General features: G+C 34.0%; 1 protein-coding gene across 1 annotated transcript in view; it reads left to right on the top strand.

Annotated features, from left to right (window-relative positions):
* Positions 1-18,810, top strand: part of LOC143255059 (heparan sulfate glucosamine 3-O-sulfotransferase 6-like) — a 28,216-nt gene extending 9,406 nt beyond the window's left edge. Inside the window, exon 2 of the mRNA XM_076510107.1 lies at positions 17,245-18,810. Coding sequence (XP_076366222.1) covers positions 17,245-17,857 — 613 coding nt within the window. The 3' untranslated portion in view covers positions 17,858-18,810. The remainder of the gene's footprint in view (positions 1-17,244) is intronic.
* Positions 18,811-20,101: the final 1,291 nt, after the last annotated feature.

Here is a 20,101-nt window from a genome sequence, read left to right as displayed (position 1 = left end):
GAGCAGATAGCCCGATGTGGCTTTGCTATAAGAAAAACACACACACATAATTACTTATGTTGTAAAAGTACAGAAAGTGGCAATTATTCCCTTCAAACTTTACTTTTGTGACCTGGATAATGAAATTTAGAAATTAAACCTATTTTCTATGTAAAAAACGGGCAAATTTTCACATTTTCATTTACATAAGGTCTGAATAAAACAACATATGAATCAAGATTTACATGTATTTATACTAAGGTTATACCAAAATGTTTAGAAGTGAGTAGTTTTTCGAGATTTGCGACTGTAATGTAAATCACTTTCACGTATCAGCTTTCAAATATAGTCTCCCATCATGTTTTCGTTATACGCTCCCAGGTCACAAAAGCAAAGTTTAAAGAGAAAAATAGGTCTTTTCCATTTACTTTAGGCAAAAGCAGTTGAGAAATAATAATTTCTACCCAGGAACAAGAACAAGTAAACATGTTGTTACATAGTGTTATCATTAGTCTGTATTCTTCTCTTATATAGCTTTTGTAATTAAAATGACAAAGAAAAACGAACTCATCTCTACCATTGACATAGCAATTAAATCATTACAGAAAAACAGTCAGTGACAAAGACGACATGATATTTTGATTTTAAATAAATATAAGTTTATTACTGAAAAAACAGGAAAAAACCAGACAAAAGTGTTGTTATCAAACTCCTAGTGGTTTAAAATCCGACCACTCTTGCTTTCGTTGCGAGTTAATAAAACAATAAAGCAATTAAAAGGATAGCAGAAAATGCACTCAATAGTAGCGCCATCTATAAGTAAGTTTAAGAAAGTACAATGAAGAGATTTTGGGGAAATATTTTTGTATGTCTTTTAAAGTTAGTAAACGGCTATTTATGTCTTTACATTTGAAGTAATAGACTAGAGGGAAAGCAATGCCACTCGCTACCACATCTTCAGGGATTTGACGGTCACTTTTATAACATACCCATGTATCGACATGGCGATAAAAAAACCATAATGGGGTTAATACCAAAAAACTATAATTATACAGTATGTAACGTTAACCGCTAGGCTGTGCATGGAAGGTGTAACATTTTATTATTGTTATCGTATTAGAAATAAATGCACTGTCCAAACCTTTCTATTCTTATCTCTATAGTCTATCTCTTGACGTTCATGGGGATTTAGAACTCACCCATATAGATCCCACTCATAATCTAACATTCCATTAGAATTTTTCAAAGTAGGCGTAACTCACTCAGTATTTTCTTTTCTTTTCCAAACAGACGAACGTTTGTCACGTCTCTACAGTATATTCGCTTGACCTAAGAACGTTTTTATTTAGTTTTTGCATTTTCGATTTCCCAATACCACAGAACGGTCAGTTATGGAGCAAACAAAAAATCTGTCTATTTCTCTAAGCTGCATTAGATACTGTCTAAACTTCACTTACTTTTATACGTCCCTGCATGTTGTACACAGTTAAACACTACTCACCTACCTGATACGGGTTGAGAAGCCACACAACACGTATATCGCTGCTTAAAGTTGGTCCAAGTTGTGTATACATTCATGCCAGTTAGAAAACAGACATACACATATATGTATATTGCTATAAGAAACGTGCAATGGTTCTTCCAGTTTAAAGTTTCTTCGCCATTAAATCTCTGGGATGCTGTATTGACATATATTATAAACTGTTACTAAGTATATCTGTACTTGTACTGCAGTATCACAACCCTGGATTTAAAACTAACAAGTCTCTCGGTGGTACAACAGTAAGTCTGGGGACTTGGAACACGAGACCCCGTGGTTTTATTCCACGCTGTTGACCTAGTAAACAGACCGACACGGCTTTACTTAAAAAACAAAACAAGATTAAACAATAATTAAAGGTTCAGTAAAATCACGATAGTGTCCACCCATCTAATGTACTGCAGTATCCACCCATCCAAAGTGCTACAGTACAACCCATCTAAAGTATTACGGTATCAACTTATCTAATGTACTGCAGTGTCCACCCATCCAAAGTACTACAGTACAACCCATCTAAAGTATTACGGTACCAACTTATCTGATGTACTGCAGTATCCACCCATCCAAAGTACTACAGTACAACCCATCTAAAGTATTACGGTATCAACTTATCTAATGTACTGCAGTATCCACCCATCCAAAGTACTACAGTACAACCCATCTAAAGTATTACGGTATCAACTTATCTAATGTACTGCAGTGTCCACCCATCCAAAGTACTACAGTACAACCCATCTAAAGTATTACGGTATCAACTTATCTAATGTACTGCAGTATCCACCCATCCAAAGTACTACAGTACAACCCATCTAAAGTGTTACGGTATCAACTTATCTAATGTACTGCAGTGTCCACCCATCCAAAGTACTACAGTACAACCCATCTAAAGTATTACGGTATCAACTTATCTAATGTACTGCAGTATCCACCCATCCAAAGTACTACAGTACAACCCATCTAAAGTGTTACGGTATCAACTTATCTAATGTACTGCAGTGTCCACCCATCCAAAGTACTACAGTACAACCCATCTAAAGTATTACGGTATCAACTTATCTAATGTACTGCAGTATCCACCCATCCAAAGTACTACAGTATCCATCCATATAACGTACCACAGTATCCACCCATCCAAAGTACTACAGTGTCCATCCATATAATGTAGTACAGTACAACCCATCTAAAGTGTTACGGTATCAACTTATCTAATGTACTGCAGTATCCACCCATCCAAAGTACTACAGTATCCATCCATATAACGTACCACAGTATCAACCCATCTAATGTATGACAGTATCCACCCATCCAAAGTACTACAGTGTCCATCCATATAATATTGTACAGTATCAACCCATGTAATGTTCTACAGTATCAACCCATCTAAAGTACAACAGTATCTACTCATATAAAGTTCTACAGTATCAACCCATCTAAAGAACTACAGTACCCCTCCATCTAAAGTATGACAGTATCTACTCACCTAATATAGGACAATATCCACTTATCTAATGTACTGCAGTATCCATCCATCTAAAGTATGACCTTAACTACCCATCTAAAGTATGACCTTATCTACCCATCTAAAGTACAACAGTATCAACCCATCTTAAGTACTACAGTATCCATCCGTCTAAAGTATAACCTTAACTACCCATCTAAAGTATGACCTTATCTACCCATCTAAAGTACAACAGTATCAACCCATCTTAAGTACTACAGTATCCATCCGTCTAAAGTATGACCTTAACTACCCATCTAAAGTACAACAGTACCCATCCATCTAAAGTATGACCTTATCTACCCATCTAAAGTACAACAGTATCAACCCATCTTAAGTACTACAGTATCCATCCGTCTAAAGTATAACCTTAACTACCCATCTAAAGTACTACAGTATCCATCCATCTAAAGTAGGACAGTATCTACCCATATAATGTACTACAGTATCCACGCATCTAAAGTACTACAGTATCCAGCCATCTTAAGTAAGGAATTATTCATACACCATAGAAATATTACGTTAACAAAGGTGGTTTTGAAACGAAAATGAAGTAATGTGTGAAATGTTTTTTAGGACACTGAGGTTTCATGGTCTTACTAAGGAAATAACCCAGTGATAGAGATAATTATGTTAAAAGTTCTTTAGGACACTGAGGTTTCATGGTCTTACTAAGGAAATAACCCAGTGATAGAGATAATTATGTTAAAAGTTATTTAAGACACTGAGGTTTCATGGTCTTACTAAGGAAATAACCCAGTGATAGAGATAATTATGTTAAAAGTTCTTTAGGACACTGAGGTTTCATGGTCTTACTAAGAAAATAACCCAGTGATAGAGATAATTATGTTAAAAGTTCTTTAGGACACTGAGGTTTCATGGTCTTACTAAGGAAATAACCCAGTGATAGAGATAATTATGTTAAAAGTTCTTTAGGACACTGAGGTTTCATGGTCTTACTAAGGAAATAACCCAGTGATAGAGATAATTATGTTAAAAGTTCTTTAGAAATGTTCTGCTTATAGTGTGAATACAACCAATTGTTGTTTAAAAAATGCGGTTTCCTTCTATCCTTTATGATTTAGATAAACTGAGTTTTTCACACTGCTACCTGTACTGTCACTTGTCACGAGCCGTGTGTTATATCTCCACCTTGGTTAACCTTGTACACTCCACTTGTGTTGTTTTGTAGCTCATAAGGAACAAACTTGTGTAAAGTATGATATTTAGATGTATAATCATACCTCTGGATTAAACAGAATGTCAACCAGTGTTTTGAAACATGACCAGATGACTGGTAGCTAGTGAAAAGAAGCTGGTTATTGTCGAATTACGTACCCGATGCTGGATTACTGATGCATTGGTGCAATATGTGTATTAGTACTTTTAATCAACGTTTCAGTTATTATTCGTTTTATGATTATCGATATTTGATTAGGTGTGATAAAATATTAATTACTGTTTGTTTTTGCCCAACAGATTTTCAAAATTATTTTGCTGAATGTTGATGTTTGGTAAACGTTTTTATGGTAAACTCTGAGAGTTGTCTGCTTCTGTCATTATTTGTTAATGTTTCTCTAGCATTGCTTTTACTTACTTGTTCCTGTCTGTAAGAGAGTTTCCTAATATTGTTGTGACTTACTTGTTCTTGTCGGTGAGTATTGGTGTTTTCTACTATTGTTTAAACGTGTCTGTTGATTGTTCTCTATTGTTCATAAGAACATATATTTGGTATACCTATTTATCTATTCGAACTATTTAATTATATTTTACGAGAATTTACTGTAATACACCTAAGATATTTCACTTTAGCTAGAAGAACCTGTTGATTTATTTCACATGAGCTAGACGTACTGCTGGTTTATTCCACATTAGTTAGAAGCACCTGGTGGTTTATATCACAGTAGCTAGAAGCACGAGCTGGTTTATTTCACATTAGACAGAATCATCTGTTGGTTTCTTTCACATTTATAGAAACACATTTTGGTCTATTTCACATTAGCCAGAAGAACCTGTTAATTTATTTCCATCAGATAGACGTACTGTTGGTCTATTCCACATTAGTTAGAAGCATCTAACATCACTCTAAAAGGACCTGGTGGTTTATATCACATCTGCAAATATTCAAGTATACAGTGTAACAATGATAAATAACACAGCTATGGTAACTGTGTTTGTCGTCTTCATTTCCTGAGTAAAGCAATGTTATAACAATGATAAATAACACAGCTATGGTAACTGTGTTTGTCGTCTTCATTTCCTGAGTAAAGCAGTGTTGTAATAATGATAAATAACACAGCTATGGTAACTGTGTTTGTCGTCTTCATTTTCTGAGTAAAGCAGTGTTGTAATAATGATAAATAACACAGCTATGGTAACTGTGTTTGTCGTCTTCATTTCCTGAGTAAAGCAGTGTTGTAATAATGATAAATAACACAGCTATGGTAACTGTGTTTGTCGTCTTCATTTTCTGAGTAAAGCAGTGTTGTAATAATGATAAATAACACAGCTATGGTAACTGTGTTTGTCGTCTTCATTTCCTGAGTAAAGCAGTGTTGTAACAATGATAAATAACACAGCTATGGTAACTGTGTTTGTCGTCTTCATTTCCTGAGTAAAGCAGTGTTGTAATAATGATAAATAACACAGCTATGGTAACTGTGTTTGTCGTCTTCATTTTCTGAGTAAAGCAGTGTTGTAATAATGATAAATAACACAGCTAAGGTAACTGTGTTTGTCGTCTTCATTTCCTGAGTAAAGCAGTGTTGTAACAATGATAAATAACACAGCTATAGTGACTGTGTTTGTCGTCTTCATTTTCTGAGTAAAGCAGTGTTGTAATAATGATAAATAACACAGCTATGGTAACTGTGTTTGTCGTCTTCATTTCCTGAGTAAAGCAGTGTTGTAATAATGATAAATAACACAGCTATGGTAACTGTGTTTGTCGTCTTCATTTTTCTGAGTAAAGCAGTGTTGTAATAATGATAAATAAGACAGCTATGGTAACTGTGTTTGTCGTCTTCATTTTCTGAGTAAAGCAGTGTTGTAATAATGATAAATAACATAGCTATGGTAATTGTGTTTGTCGTCTTTATTTCCTGAGTAAAGCAGTGTTGTAACAATGATAAATAACACAGCTATGGTAACTGTGTTTGTCGTCTTTATTTCCTGAGTAAAGCAATGTTGTAACAATGATAAATAACAGAGCTATGGTAACTGTGTTTGTCGTCTTCATTTTCTGAGTAAAGCAGTGTTGTAATAATGATAAATAACACAGCTATGGTAACTGTGTTTGTCGTCTTCATTTCCTGAGTAAAGCAGTGTTGTAACAATGATAAATAACACAGGTATGGTAACTGTGTTTGTCGTCTTCATTTTCTGAGTAAAGCAGTGTTGTAATAATGATAAATAACACAGCTATGGTAATTATGTTTGTCGTCTTCATTTCGTGAGTAAAGCAGTGTTGTAACAATGATAAATAACACTGTTATGGTAACTGTGTTTCTCGTCTTCATTTCCTGAGTAAAGCAGTGTTGTAACAATGATAAATAACACAGCTATGGTAACTGTGTTTGTCTTCTTCATTTCGTGAGTAAAGCAGTGTTGTAACAATGATAAATAACACAGCTATGGTAACTGTGTTTGTCTTCTTCATTTCGTGAGTAAAGCAGTGTTGCAATAATGATAAATAACACAGCTATGGTAACTGTGTTTGTCGTCTTCATTTTCTGAGTAAAGCAGTGTTGTAATAATGATAAATAACACAGCTATGGTAATTGTGTTTGTCGTCTTCATTTTCTGAGTAAAGCAGTGTTGTAATAATGATAAATAACACAGCTATGGTAACTGTGTTTGTCGTCTTCATTTTCTGAGTAAAGCAGTGTTGTAATAATGATAAATAACACAGCTATGGTAACTGTGTTTGTCGTCTTCATTTTCTGAGTAAAGCAGTGTTGTAATAATGATAAATAACACAGCTATGGTAATTGTGTTTGTCGTCTTTATTTCCTGAGTAAAGCAGTGTTGTAATAATGATAAAAAACACAGCTATGGTAACTGTGTTTGTTTTCCTCATTTCCTGAGTAAAGCGGTGTTGTAACAATGATAAATAACACAGCTATGGTAACTGTGTTTGTCGTCTTCATTTTCTGAGTAAAGCAGTGTTGTAATAATGATAAATAACACAGCTATGGTTATTGTGTTTGTCGTCTTTATTTCCTGAGTAAAGCAGTGTTGTAACAATGATAAATAACACAGCTATGGTAACTGTGTTTGTCGTCTTCATTTTCTGAGTAAAGCAGTGTTGTAATAATGATAAATAACACAGCTATGGTTATTGTGTTTGTCGTCTTTATTTCCTGAGTAAAGCAGTGTTGTAACAATGATAAATAACACAGCTATGGTAACTGTGTTTGTCGTCTTTATTTCCTGAGTAAAGCAATGTTGTAACAATGATAAATAACAGAGCTATGGTAACTGTGTTTGTCGTCTTCATTTTCTGAGTAAAGCAGTGTTGTAATAATGATAAATAACACAGCTAAGGTAACTGTGTTTGTCGTCTTCATTTCCTGAGTAAAGCAGTGTTGTAACAATGATAAATAACACAGCTATAGTAACTGTGTTTGTCGTCTTCATTTTCTGAGTAAAGCAGTGTTGTAATAATGATAAATAACTCAGCTATGGTAACTGTGTTTGTCGTCTTCATTTCCTGAGTAAAGCAGTGTTGTAATAATGATAAATAACACAGCTATGGTAACTGTGTTTGTCGTCTTCATTTTCTGAGTAAAGCAGTGTTGTAATAATGATAAATAACACAGCTATGGTAATTGTGTTTGTCGTCTTCATTTTCTGAGTAAAGCAGTGTTGTAATAATGATAAATAACACAGCTATGGTAACTGTGTTTCTCGTCTTCATTTTCTGAGTAAAGCAGTGTTGTAATAATGATAAATAACACAGCTATGGTAACTGTGTTTGTCGTCTTCATTTTCTGAGTAAAGCAGTGTTGTAATAATGATAAATAACACAGCTATGGTAATTGTGTTTGTCGTCTTTATTTCCTGAGTAAAGCAGTGTTGTAATAATGATAAAAAACACAGCTATGGTAACTGTGTTTGTTTTCCTCATTTCCTGAGTAAAGCGGTGTTGTAACAATGATAAATAACACAGCTATGGTAACTGTGTTTGTCGTCTTCATTTTTGAGTAAAAGCAGTGTTGTAATAATGATAAATAACACAGCTATGGTTATTGCGTTTGTCGTCTTTATTTCCTGAGTAAAGCAGTGTTGTAACAATGATAAATAACACAGCTATGGTAACTGTGTTTGTCGTCTTCATTTTCTGAGTAAAGCAGTGTTGTAATAATGATAAATAACACAGCTATGGTTATTGTGTTTGTCGTCTTTATTTCTGAGTAAAGCAGTGTTGTAACAATGATAAATAACACAGCTATGGTAACTGTGTTTGTCGTCTTCATTTTCTGAGTAAAGCAGTGTTGTAATAATGATAAATAAGACAGCTATGGTAACTGTGTTTTTTTTTCTTCATTTCCTGAGTAAAGCAGTGTTGTAATAATGATAAATAACACAGCTATGGTAACTGTGTTTGTCGTCTTCATTTTCTGAGTAAAGCAGTGTTGTAATAATGATAAATAACACAGCTAAGGTAACTGTGTTTGTCGTCTTCATTTCCTGAGTAAAGCAGTGTTGTAATAATGATAAATAACACAGCTATGGTAACTGTGTTTGTCGTCTTCATTTTTCTGAGTAAAGCAGTGTTGTAATAATGATAAATAAGACAGCTATGGTAACTGTGTTTGTCGTCTTCATTTTCTGAGTAAAGCAGTGTTGTAATAATGATAAATAACACAGCTATGGTAATTGTGTTTGTCGTCTTCATTTCCTGAGTAAAGCAGTGTTGTAATAATGATAAATAACATAGCTATGGTAATTGTGTTTGTCGTCTTCATTTTCTGAGTAAAGCAGTGTTGTAATAATGATAAATAACACAGCTATGGTAACTGTGTTTGTCGTCTTCATTTCCTGAGTAAAGCAGTGTTGTAACAATAATAAATAACACAGGTATGGTAACTGTGTTTGTCGTCTTCATTTTCTGAGTAAAGCAGTGTTGTAATAATGATAAATAACACAGCTATGGTAATTATGTTTGTCGTCTTCATTTCGTGAGTAAAGCAGTGTTGTAACAATGATAAATAACACTGTTATGGTAACTGTGTTTCTCGTCTTCATTTCCTGAGTAAAGCAGTGTTGTAACAATGATAAATAACACAGCTATGGTAACTGTGTTTGTCTTCTTCATTTCCTGAGTAAAGCAGTGTTGTAACAATGATAAATAACACAGCTATGGTAACTGTGTTTGTCTTCTTCATTTCGTGAGTAAAGCAGTGTTGCAATAATGATAAATAACACAGCTATGGTAACTGTGTTTGTCGTCTTCATTTTCTGAGTAAAGCAGTGTTGTAATAATGATAAATAACACAGCTATGGTAATTGTGTTTGTCGTCTTCATTTTCTGAGTAAAGCAGTGTTGTAATAATGATAAATAACACAGCTATGGTAACTGTGTTTGTCGTCTTCATTTTCTGAGTAAAGCAGTGTTGTAATAATGATAAATAACACAGCTATGGTAACTGTGTTTGTCGTCTTCATTTTCTGAGTAAAGCAGTGTTGTAATAATGATAAATAACACAGCTATGGTAATTGTGTTTGTCGTCTTTATTTCCTGAGTAAAGCAGTGTTGTAATAATGATAAAAAACACAGCTATGGTAACTGTGTTTGTTTTCCTCATTTCCTGAGTAAAGCGGTGTTGTAACAATGATAAATAACACAGCTATGGTAACTGTGTTTGTCGTCTTCATTTCCTGAGTAAAGCAGTGTTGTAATAATGATAAATAACACAGCTATGGTTATTGTGTTTGTCGTCTTTATTTCCTGAGTAAAGCAGTGTTGTAACAATGATAAATAACACAGCTATGGTAACTGTGTTTGTCGTCTTCATTTTCTGAGTAAAGCAGTGTTGTAATAATGATAAATAACACAGCTATGGTTATTGTGTTTGTCGTCTTTATTTCCTGAGTAAAGCAGTGTTGTAACAATGATAAATAACACAGCTATGGTAACTGTGTTTGTCGTCTTCATTTTCTGAGTAAAGCAGTGTTGTAATAATGATAAATAAGACAGCTATGGTAACTGTGTTTTTTTTCTTCATTTCCTGAGTAAAGCAGTGTTGTAACAATGATAAATAACACAGCTATGGTAACTGTGTTTGTCTTCTTCATTTCGTGAGTAAAGCAGTGTTGCAATAATGATAAATAACACAGCTATGGTAACTGTGTTTGTCTTCTTCATTTCGTGAGTAAAGCAGTGTTGCAATAATGATAAATAACACAGCTATGGTAACTGTGTTTGTCGTCTTCATTTTCTGAGTAAAGCAGTGTTGTAATAATGATAAATAACACAGCTATGGTAATTGTGTTTGTCGTCTTCATTTTCTGAGTAAAAGCAGTGTTGTAATAATGATAAATAACACAGCTATGGTAACTGTGTTTGTCGTCTTCATTTTCTGAGTAAAGCAGTGTTGTAATAATGATAAATAACACAGCTATGGTAACTGTGTTTGTCGTCTTCATTTTCTGAGTAAAGCAGTGTTGTAATAATGATAAATAACACAGCTATGGTAATTGTGTTTGTCGTCTTCATTTTCTGAGTAAAGCAGTGTTGTAATAATGATAAATAACACAGCTATGGTAACTGTGTTTGTCGTCTTCATTTTCTGAGTAAAGCAGTGTTGTAATAATGATAAATAACACAGCTATGGTAACTGTGTTTGTCGTCTTCATTTTCTGAGTAAAGCAGTGTTGTAATAATGATAAATAACACAGCTATGGTAATTGTGTTTGTCGTCTTTATTTCCTGAGTAAAGCAGTGTTGTAATAATGATAAAAAACACAGCTATGGTAACTGTGTTTGTTTTCCTCATTTACTGAGTAAAGCGGTGTTGTAACAATGATAAATAACACAGCTATGGTAACTGTGTTTGTCGTCTTCATTTTCTGAGTAAAGCAGTGTTGTAATAATGATAAATAACACAGCTATGGTTATTGTGTTTGTCGTCTTTATTTCCTGAGTAAAGCAGTGTTGTAACAATGATAAATAACACAGCTATGGTAACTGTGTTTGTCGTCTTCATTTTCTGAGTAAAGCAGTGTTGCAATAATGATAAATAACACAGCTATGGTTATTGTGTTTGTCGTCTTTATTTCCTGAGTAAAGCAGTGTTGTAACAATGATAAATAACACAGCTATGGTAACTGTGTTTGTCGTCTTCATTTTCTGAGTAAAGCAGTGTTGTAATAATGATAAATAAGACAGCTATGGTAACTGTGTTTTTTTTTCTTCATTTCCTGAGTAAAGCAGTGTTGTAATAATGATAAATAACACAGCTATGGTAACTGTGTTTGTCGTCTTCATTTTCTGAGTAAAGCAGTGTTGTAATAATGATAAATAACACAGCTAAGGTAACTGTGTTTGTCGTCTTCATTTCCTGAGTAAAGCAGTGTTGTAACAATGATAAATAACACAGCTATAGTAACTGTGTTTGTCGTCTTCATTTTCTGAGTAAAGCAGTGTTGTAATAATGATAAATAACACAGCTATGGTAACTGTGTTTGTCGTCTTCATTTCCTGAGTAAAGCAGTGTTGTAATAATGATAAATAACACAGCTATGGTAACTGTGTTTGTCGTCTTCATTTTCTGAGTAAAGCAGTGTTGTAATAATGATAAATAAGACAGCTATGGTAACTGTGTTTGTCGTCTTCATTTTCTGAGTAAAGCAGTGTTGTAATAATGATAAATAACACAGCTATGGTAATTGTGTTTGTCGTCTTCATTTCCTGAGTAAAGCAGTGTTGTAATAATGATAAATAACATAGCTATGGTAATTGTGTTTGTCGTCTTTATTTCCTGAGTAAAGCAGTGTTGTAACAATGATAAATAACACAGCTATGGTAACTGTGTTTGTCGTCTTTATTTCCTGAGTAAAGCAATGTTGTAACAATGATAAATAACACAGCTATGGTAACTGTGTTTGTCGTCTTCATTTTCTGAGTAAAGCAGTGTTGTAATAATGATAAATAACACAGCTATGGTAACTGTGTTTGTCGTCTTCATTTCCTGAGTAAAGCAGTGTTGTAACAATAATAAATAACACAGGTATGGTAACTGTGTTTGTCGTCTTCATTTTCTGAGTAAAGCAGTGTTGTAATAATGATAAATAACACAGCTATGGTAATTATGTTTGTCGTCTTCATTTCGTGAGTAAAGCAGTGTTGTAACAATGATAAATAACACTGTTATGGTAACTGTGTTTCTCGTCTTCATTTCCTGAGTAAAGCAGTGTTGTAACAATGATAAATAACACAGCTATGGTAACTGTGTTTGTCTTCTTCATTTCCTGAGTAAAGCAGTGTTGTAACAATGATAAATAACACAGCTATGGTAACTGTGTTTGTCTTCTTCATTTCGTGAGTAAAGCAGTGTTGCAATAATGATAAATAACACAGCTATGGTAACTGTGTTTGTCGTCTTCATTTTCTGAGTAAAGCAGTGTTGTAATAATGATAAATAACACAGCTATGGTAATTGTGTTTGTCGTCTTCATTTTCTGAGTAAAGCAGTGTTGTAATAATGATAAATAACACAGCTATGGTAACTGTGTTTGTCGTCTTCATTTTCTGAGTAAAGCAGTGTTGTAATAATGATAAATAACACAGCTATGGTAACTGTGTTTGTTGTCTTCATTTTCTGAGTAAAGCAGTGTTGTAATAATGATAAATAACACAGCTATGGTAATTGTGTTTGTCGTCTTTATTTCCTGAGTAAAGCAGTGTTGTAATAATGATAAAAAACACAGCTATGGTAACTGTGTTTGTTTTCCTCATTTCCTGAGTAAAGCGGTGTTGTAACAATGATAAATAACACAGCTATGGTAACTGTGTTTGTCGTCTTCATTTCCTGAGTAAAGCAGTGTTGTAATAATGATAAATAACACAGCTATGGTTATTGTGTTTGTCGTCTTTATTTCCTGAGTAAAGCAGTGTTGTAACAATGATAAATAACACAGCTATGGTAACTGTGTTTGTCGTCTTCATTTTCTGAGTAAAGCAGTGTTGTAATAATGATAAATAACACAGCTATGGTTATTGTGTTTGTCGTCTTTATTTCCTGAGTAAAGCAGTGTTGTAACAATGATAAATAACACAGCTATGGTAACTGTGTTTGTCGTCTTCATTTTCTGAGTAAAGCAGTGTTGTAATAATGATAAATAAGACAGCTATGGTAACTGTGTTTTTTTTCTTCATTTCCTGAGTAAAGCAGTGTTGTAACAATGATAAATAACACAGCTATGGTAACTGTGTTTGTCTTCTTCATTTCGTGAGTAAAGCAGTGTTGCAATAATGATAAATAACACAGCTATGGTAACTGTGTTTGTCTTCTTCATTTCGTGAGTAAAGCAGTGTTGCAATAATGATAAATAACACAGCTATGGTAACTGTGTTTGTCGTCTTCATTTTCTGAGTAAAGCAGTGTTGTAATAATGATAAATAACACAGCTATGGTAATTGTGTTTGTCGTCTTCATTTTCTGAGTAAAGCAGTGTTGTAATAATGATAAATAACACAGCTATGGTAACTGTGTTTGTCGTCTTCATTTTCTGAGTAAAGCAGTGTTGTAATAATGATAAATAACACAGCTATGGTAACTGTGTTTGTCGTCTTCATTTTCTGAGTAAAGCAGTGTTGTAATAATGATAAATAACACAGCTATGGTAATTGTGTTTGTCGTCTTCATTTTTCTGAGTAAAGCAGTGTTGTAATAATGATAAATAACACAGCTATGGTAACTGTGTTTGTCGTCTTCATTTTCTGAGTAAAGCAGTGTTGTAATAATGATAAATAACACAGCTATGGTAACTGTGTTTGTCGTCTTCATTTTCTGAGTAAAGCAGTGTTGTAATAATGATAAATAACACAGCTATGGTAATTGTGTTTGTCGTCTTTATTTCCTGAGTAAAGCAGTGTTGTAATAATGATAAAAAAACACAGCTATGGTAACTGTGTTTGTTTTCCTCATTTACTGAGTAAAGCGGTGTTGTAACAATGATAAATAACACAGCTATGGTAACTGTGTTTGTCGTCTTCATTTTCTGAGTAAAGCAGTGTTGTAATAATGATAAATAACACAGCTATGGTTATTGTGTTTGTCGTCTTTATTTCCTGAGTAAAGCAGTGTTGTAACAATGATAAATAACACAGCTATGGTAACTGTGTTTGTCGTCTTCATTTTCTGAGTAAAGCGGTGTTGCAATAATGATAAATAACACAGCTATGGTTATTGTGTTTGTCGTCTTTATTTCCTGAGTAAAGCAGTGTTGTAACAATGATAAATAACACAGCTATGGTAACTGTGTTTGTCGTCTTCATTTTCTGAGTAAAGCAGTGTTGTAATAATGATAAATAAGACAGCTATGGTAACTGTGTTTTTTTTCTTCATTTCCTGAGTAAAGCAGTGTTGTAATAATGATAAATAACACAGCTATGGTAACTGTGTTTGTCGTCTTCATTTTCTGAGTAAAGCAGTGTTGTAATAATGATAAATAACACAGCTAAGGTAACTGTGTTTGTCGTCTTCATTTCTGAGTAAAGCAGTGTTGTAACAATGATAAATAACACAGCTATAGTAACTGTGTTTGTCGTCTTCATTTTCTGAGGTAAAGCAGTGTTGTAATAATGATAAATAACACAGCTATGGTAACTGTGTTTGTCGTCTTCATTTCCTGAGTAAAGCAGTGTTGTAATAATGATAAATAACACAGCTATGGTAACTGTGTTTGTCGTCTTCATTTTTCTGAGTAAAGCAGTGTTGTAATAATGATAAATAAGACAGCTATGGTAACTGTGTTTGTCGTCTTCATTTTCTGAGTAAAGCAGTGTTGTAATAATGATAAATAACACAGCTATGGTAATTGTGTTTGTCGTCTTCATTTCCTGAGTAAAGCAGTGTTGTAATAATGATAAATAACATAGCTATGGTAATTGTGTTTGTCGTCTTTATTTCCTGAGTAAAGCAGTGTTGTAACAATGATAAATAACACAGCTATGGTAACTGTGTTTGTCGTCTTTATTTCCTGAGTAAAGCAATGTTGTAACAATGATAAATAACACAGCTATGGTAACTGTGTTTGTCGTCTTCATTTTCTGAGTAAAGCAGTGTTGTAATAATGATAAATAACACAGCTATGGTAACTGTGTTTGTCGTCTTCATTTCCTGAGTAAAGCAGTGTTGTAACAATAATAAATAACACAGGTATGGTAACTGTGTTTGTCGTCTTCATTTTCTGAGTAAAGCAGTGTTGTAATAATGATAAATAACACAGCTATGGTAATTATGTTTGTCGTCTTCATTTCGTGAGTAAAGCAGTGTTGTAACAATGATAAATAACACTGTTATGGTAACTGTGTTTCTCGTCTTCATTTCCTGAGTAAAGCAGTGTTGTAACAATGATAAATAACACAGCTATGGTAACTGTGTTTGTCTTCTTCATTTCCTGCGTAAAGCAGTGTTGTAACAATGATAAATAACACAGCTATGGTAACTGTGTTTGTCTTCTTCATTTCGTGAGTAAAGCGGTGTTGTAACAATGATAAATAACACAGCTATGGTAACTGTGTTTGTCGTCTTCATTTTCTGAGTAAAGCAGTGTTGTAATAATGATAAATAACACAGCTATGGTAATTGTGTTTGTCGTCTTCATTTTCTGAGTAAAGCAGTGTTGTAATAATGATAAATAACACAGCTATGGTAACTGTGTTTGTCGTCTTCATTTTCTGAGTAAAGCAGTGTTGTAATAATGATAAATAACACAGCTATGGTAACTGTGTTTGTCGTCTTCATTTTCTGAGTAAAGCAGTGTTGTAATAATGATAAATAACACAGCTATGGTAATTGTGTTTGTCGTCTTTATTTCCTGAGTAAAGCAGTGTTGTAATAATGATAAAAAACACAGCTATGGTAACTGTGTTTGTTTTCCTCATTTCCTGAGTAAAGCGGTGTTGTAACAATGATAAATAACACAGCTATGGTAACTGTGTTTGTCGTCTTCATTTCCTGAGTAAAGCAGTGTTGTAATAATGATAAATAACACAGCTATGGTTATTGTGTTTGTCGTCTTTATTTCCTGTGTAAAGCAGTGTTGTAACAATGATAAATAACACAGCTATGGTAACTGTGTTTGTCGTCTTCATTTTCTGAGTAAAGCAGTGTTGTAATAATGATAAATAACACAGCTATGGTTATTGTGTTTGTCGTCTTTATTTCCTGAGTAAAGCAGTGTTGTAACAATGATAAATAACACAGCTATGGTAACTGTGTTTGTCGTCTTCATTTTCTGAGTAAAGCAGTGTTGTAATAATGATAAATAAGACAGCTATGGTAACTGTGTTTTTTTCTTCATTTCCTGAGTAAAGCAGTGTTGTAACAATGATAAATAACACAGCTATGGTAACTGTGTTTGTCTTCTTCATTTCGTGAGTAAAGCAGTGTTGCAATAATGATAAATAACACAGCTATGGTAACTGTGTTTGTCGTCTTCATTTTCTGAGTAAAGCAGTGTTGTAATAATGATAAATAACACAGCTATGGTTATTGTGTTTGTCGTCTTTATTTCCTGAGTAAAGCAGTGTTGTAACAATGATAAATAACACAGCTATGGTAACTGTGTTTGTCGTCTTCATTTTCTGAGTAAAGCAGTGTTGTAATAATGATAAATAAGACAGCTATGGTAACTGTGTTTTTTTTTCTTCATTTCCTGAGTAATGAAGTTGTGTTTGTTTGTTTTCTTAAGTCCCGATTGCCATTTAATACATAATACTAGAAGTCATTGAGTAAGTAGGCTAAACCTGATTCTATGTGTGTGCCTGTGTTTGATTGAAGTTGTTATCGTGTGTTTGATTGCTCAATTAACTATCCTGACAAGGTTGTTGTAAGCTATGTACCTTCCAAGAGTAGAATGATCAGTACAGAAATAAGTATTAATTAACTGTTCTCCTAGTTATTTTCTATCTATACTATTTATTTACCAAATCTTTATAATTATTCTATCTTTTCTAGTTTAATTGATTTTAAATATTTTATGTTTTTAACCCTAGGAGACAGATGCCACGTACTAAGAAAGACCAGATAACAATCGAGAAGACTCCGAGTTATTATGTCACACCTGAAGTGCCAGCACTTGTTTATAATTTGTCACGTTTCATGAAACTAATTGTTTCTGTGAGAGACCCTGTAACAAGAGCTATTTCTGACTACACGCAGGGCGTTAGCAAACAACATGAAGCCAAGACATTCGAAGAAATGGCTTTTTTAAACATGACCACCGGTTTGGTGGACACTTCGTGGAGCGCCGTCAGAATTGGTCTGTATGCCAAACACTTGGAAAGATGGCTTCGGTTTTTCCCAGCTTCTCAGATACACATTGTTAGTGGAGAGACTTTAATCTCAGACCCAGTAGAGGAAATGACTAAAGTACAGGATTTTCTGGGACTGCCACGGCTGGTAGACGAGACATATTTCTATTTTAACGAGACTAAAGGCTTTCCCTGTATTCGTAAAAGTCGAACAAAATCTCACTGTCTAGATAAAACGAAAGGGCGAATTCACCCGAAAATTAACCCTGCTTCCTTAGACAGGCTACGGGATTTTTTCCGACCTTTTAACTTGAAATTTTATCAACTAACCGGGAAAAACTTTGGCTGGCCTTAAGGATGAAGGTGGTCTATTCTGATGAACACTTTCTGTGATAAAAATAGAGCGACTTTCGTAATAATGACCGAGTTGTGTATAGAATCGGAATCCATGTTCATCCTAAATGTTAACACATAGGAATTATTAATGTTTACACAGCTACGATACTGTTAACGTTACTCCTATCATACAGTCAAACCCTGATAAAAAAACTCAGGATAACAAACTTACCGTTACCGTCAACTGTTCTCAGCGAAGTGTAGTTCAACCTTGTGTACGTGTTTACTACTGTGTTTAACATTTTAACTCTGTAATACCTTCAGTGTGGAGAGACAAAATTATGACGAATATGATTTTTAGAAATAAAGTGACAGAAGATCTGACCTAGGAGTTAACATGATAATAAATAGAGTCCAGAAGATCTGACCTAGGAGGTAACGTGATAGTAAATACAGTCCAGAAGATCTGACCTAGGAGTTAACATTATAGTAAATACAGTCCAGAAGATCTGACCTAGGAGGTAACGTGATAGTAAATACAGTCCAGAAGATCTGACCTAGGAGTTAACATTATAGTAAATATAGTCCAGAAGATCTGACCTAGGAGTTAACATTATAGTAAATATAGTCCAGAAGATCTGACCTAGGAGTTAACATTATAGTAAAAACGGTCCAGAAGATCTGACCTAGGAGTTAACATAAGTGTAAAAACGATCCAGAAGGTCTGACCTGGGAGTTAACATGAGTGTAATATTGTATTTTCTAAAGGTAGCGAGAACTGGGTGGTTCACGTGACTGTTAAGATTTAAATTAAAACCGTTTGACTTATCTGTTTATTTTCGTTCCTTATGGTTCGTATCACATAAACAGTTGTTACTACACATGCCGAAACATTGTAATAAAATTATATTCTGTTATATATTTGAATATAATAAATAATAATATAATATAATAAATATACCTTTATGATAACCGTTGTGTTTGGTGTAGTTATTGTCTTAACTCGCACTAAAACATGTTATGTATTGTTGGTAAACACTGATACTTGCTAGATGATTTTCAACACAACTCGTCACGCAGATGGCGCTGGTATCTGAAATGTTCAATCATACACAAAAGAGACCTCCAAGACACAGCTACATCTGTCTTGAACTGCTGACTATAAGGAAGGCAAGCCAACCAGCAGCAAGCAAGTCATTAGGCACTCTGACTTGTGAAACCCAATAATGTGACTGGATGTTAGTTACTTCAATAACACACCCATCGCTGAAAGTGTCAAGTCATTGGGTCTCAAACCTTGAACCTTTAGAACGGAAGCTATCCTCAAAGAAGAAAATGTGTTACCTTTTCAGATAAAGATTTTTACAAGTTGGTTTCAATGAAAACATTATGGAATAGGTACATTGATAAACTACGAAACTTAAACTTAGTCTAAATATTTCAAAGAATAAGGTACGGCGAGTTGGATTTTATTACAGTTTTCCTTAGAATGTTAATAAAAAAGCTACTGTTTTTGTTCTTTAGTTCATCAATGTTTATATTCTAGGAAGTATTAAGTAAAAAAAAAAAAACACATTGAAGCATAACCTATCGCCGGCCACCGTGAACCCTACCGGCCGTCACTTGGAAACATTCGTGTTTATGTCAAGTCAACTTAATTCCAAGTGAAATAAAATCATTGGCAGTTTCTTCATTAAATAAAATAACAGGTTTCGTTCAATCGTTTTCACTCTCTTTATTTAACTCGTTCATATCAAATACAACTAAAACATCGAACATTTAGGAAGAAAAACATTCCAATTCGTTTTGAGATTCTAAAAGGTGTAACATTTCACGGTGGAATAGCACCGTGTACTGATTTTAAACGCTTAAGCCTGGAGTTTGATTCTCCGCGGTGGATACAACGGGTAGTCCCAAATTGCTTTGCCCTAAAACAGTGATTCCCAACCTTTTTTGTGCCCCGCACCCCTAAAAAAAATTAATATGTTCTCACACCCCTCACAGTAATTATTTATTTAAAAATAAAGGTGAAGGTGGCCAAAACAAATGTTATCTCGCACCCCCAAGGGGTGCGAGCACCCCTGTTTGGGAACCACTGCCCTAAAACAAAGGAACGTAACAATAATGCATCCCAAAAATTTAGTTAAAGGTTGTTGTTTTTTAATCTCGCTAATCAATCATTGTCGATTGTATTTAAGCGTTAGATGTTTAATTATTTATTTCAGTTTTGTTTTCTGAGAAAGTATGATAACTGCGGCATGTT

This window comes from Tachypleus tridentatus, chromosome 7, assembly GCF_004210375.1.
Source record: "Tachypleus tridentatus isolate NWPU-2018 chromosome 7, ASM421037v1, whole genome shotgun sequence".
Lineage (NCBI taxonomy): Eukaryota > Metazoa > Arthropoda > Merostomata > Xiphosura > Limulidae > Tachypleus > Tachypleus tridentatus.
Note: the sequence above shows the minus strand (reverse complement) of the source record. Positions and strands in the feature narration are given on the sequence as shown.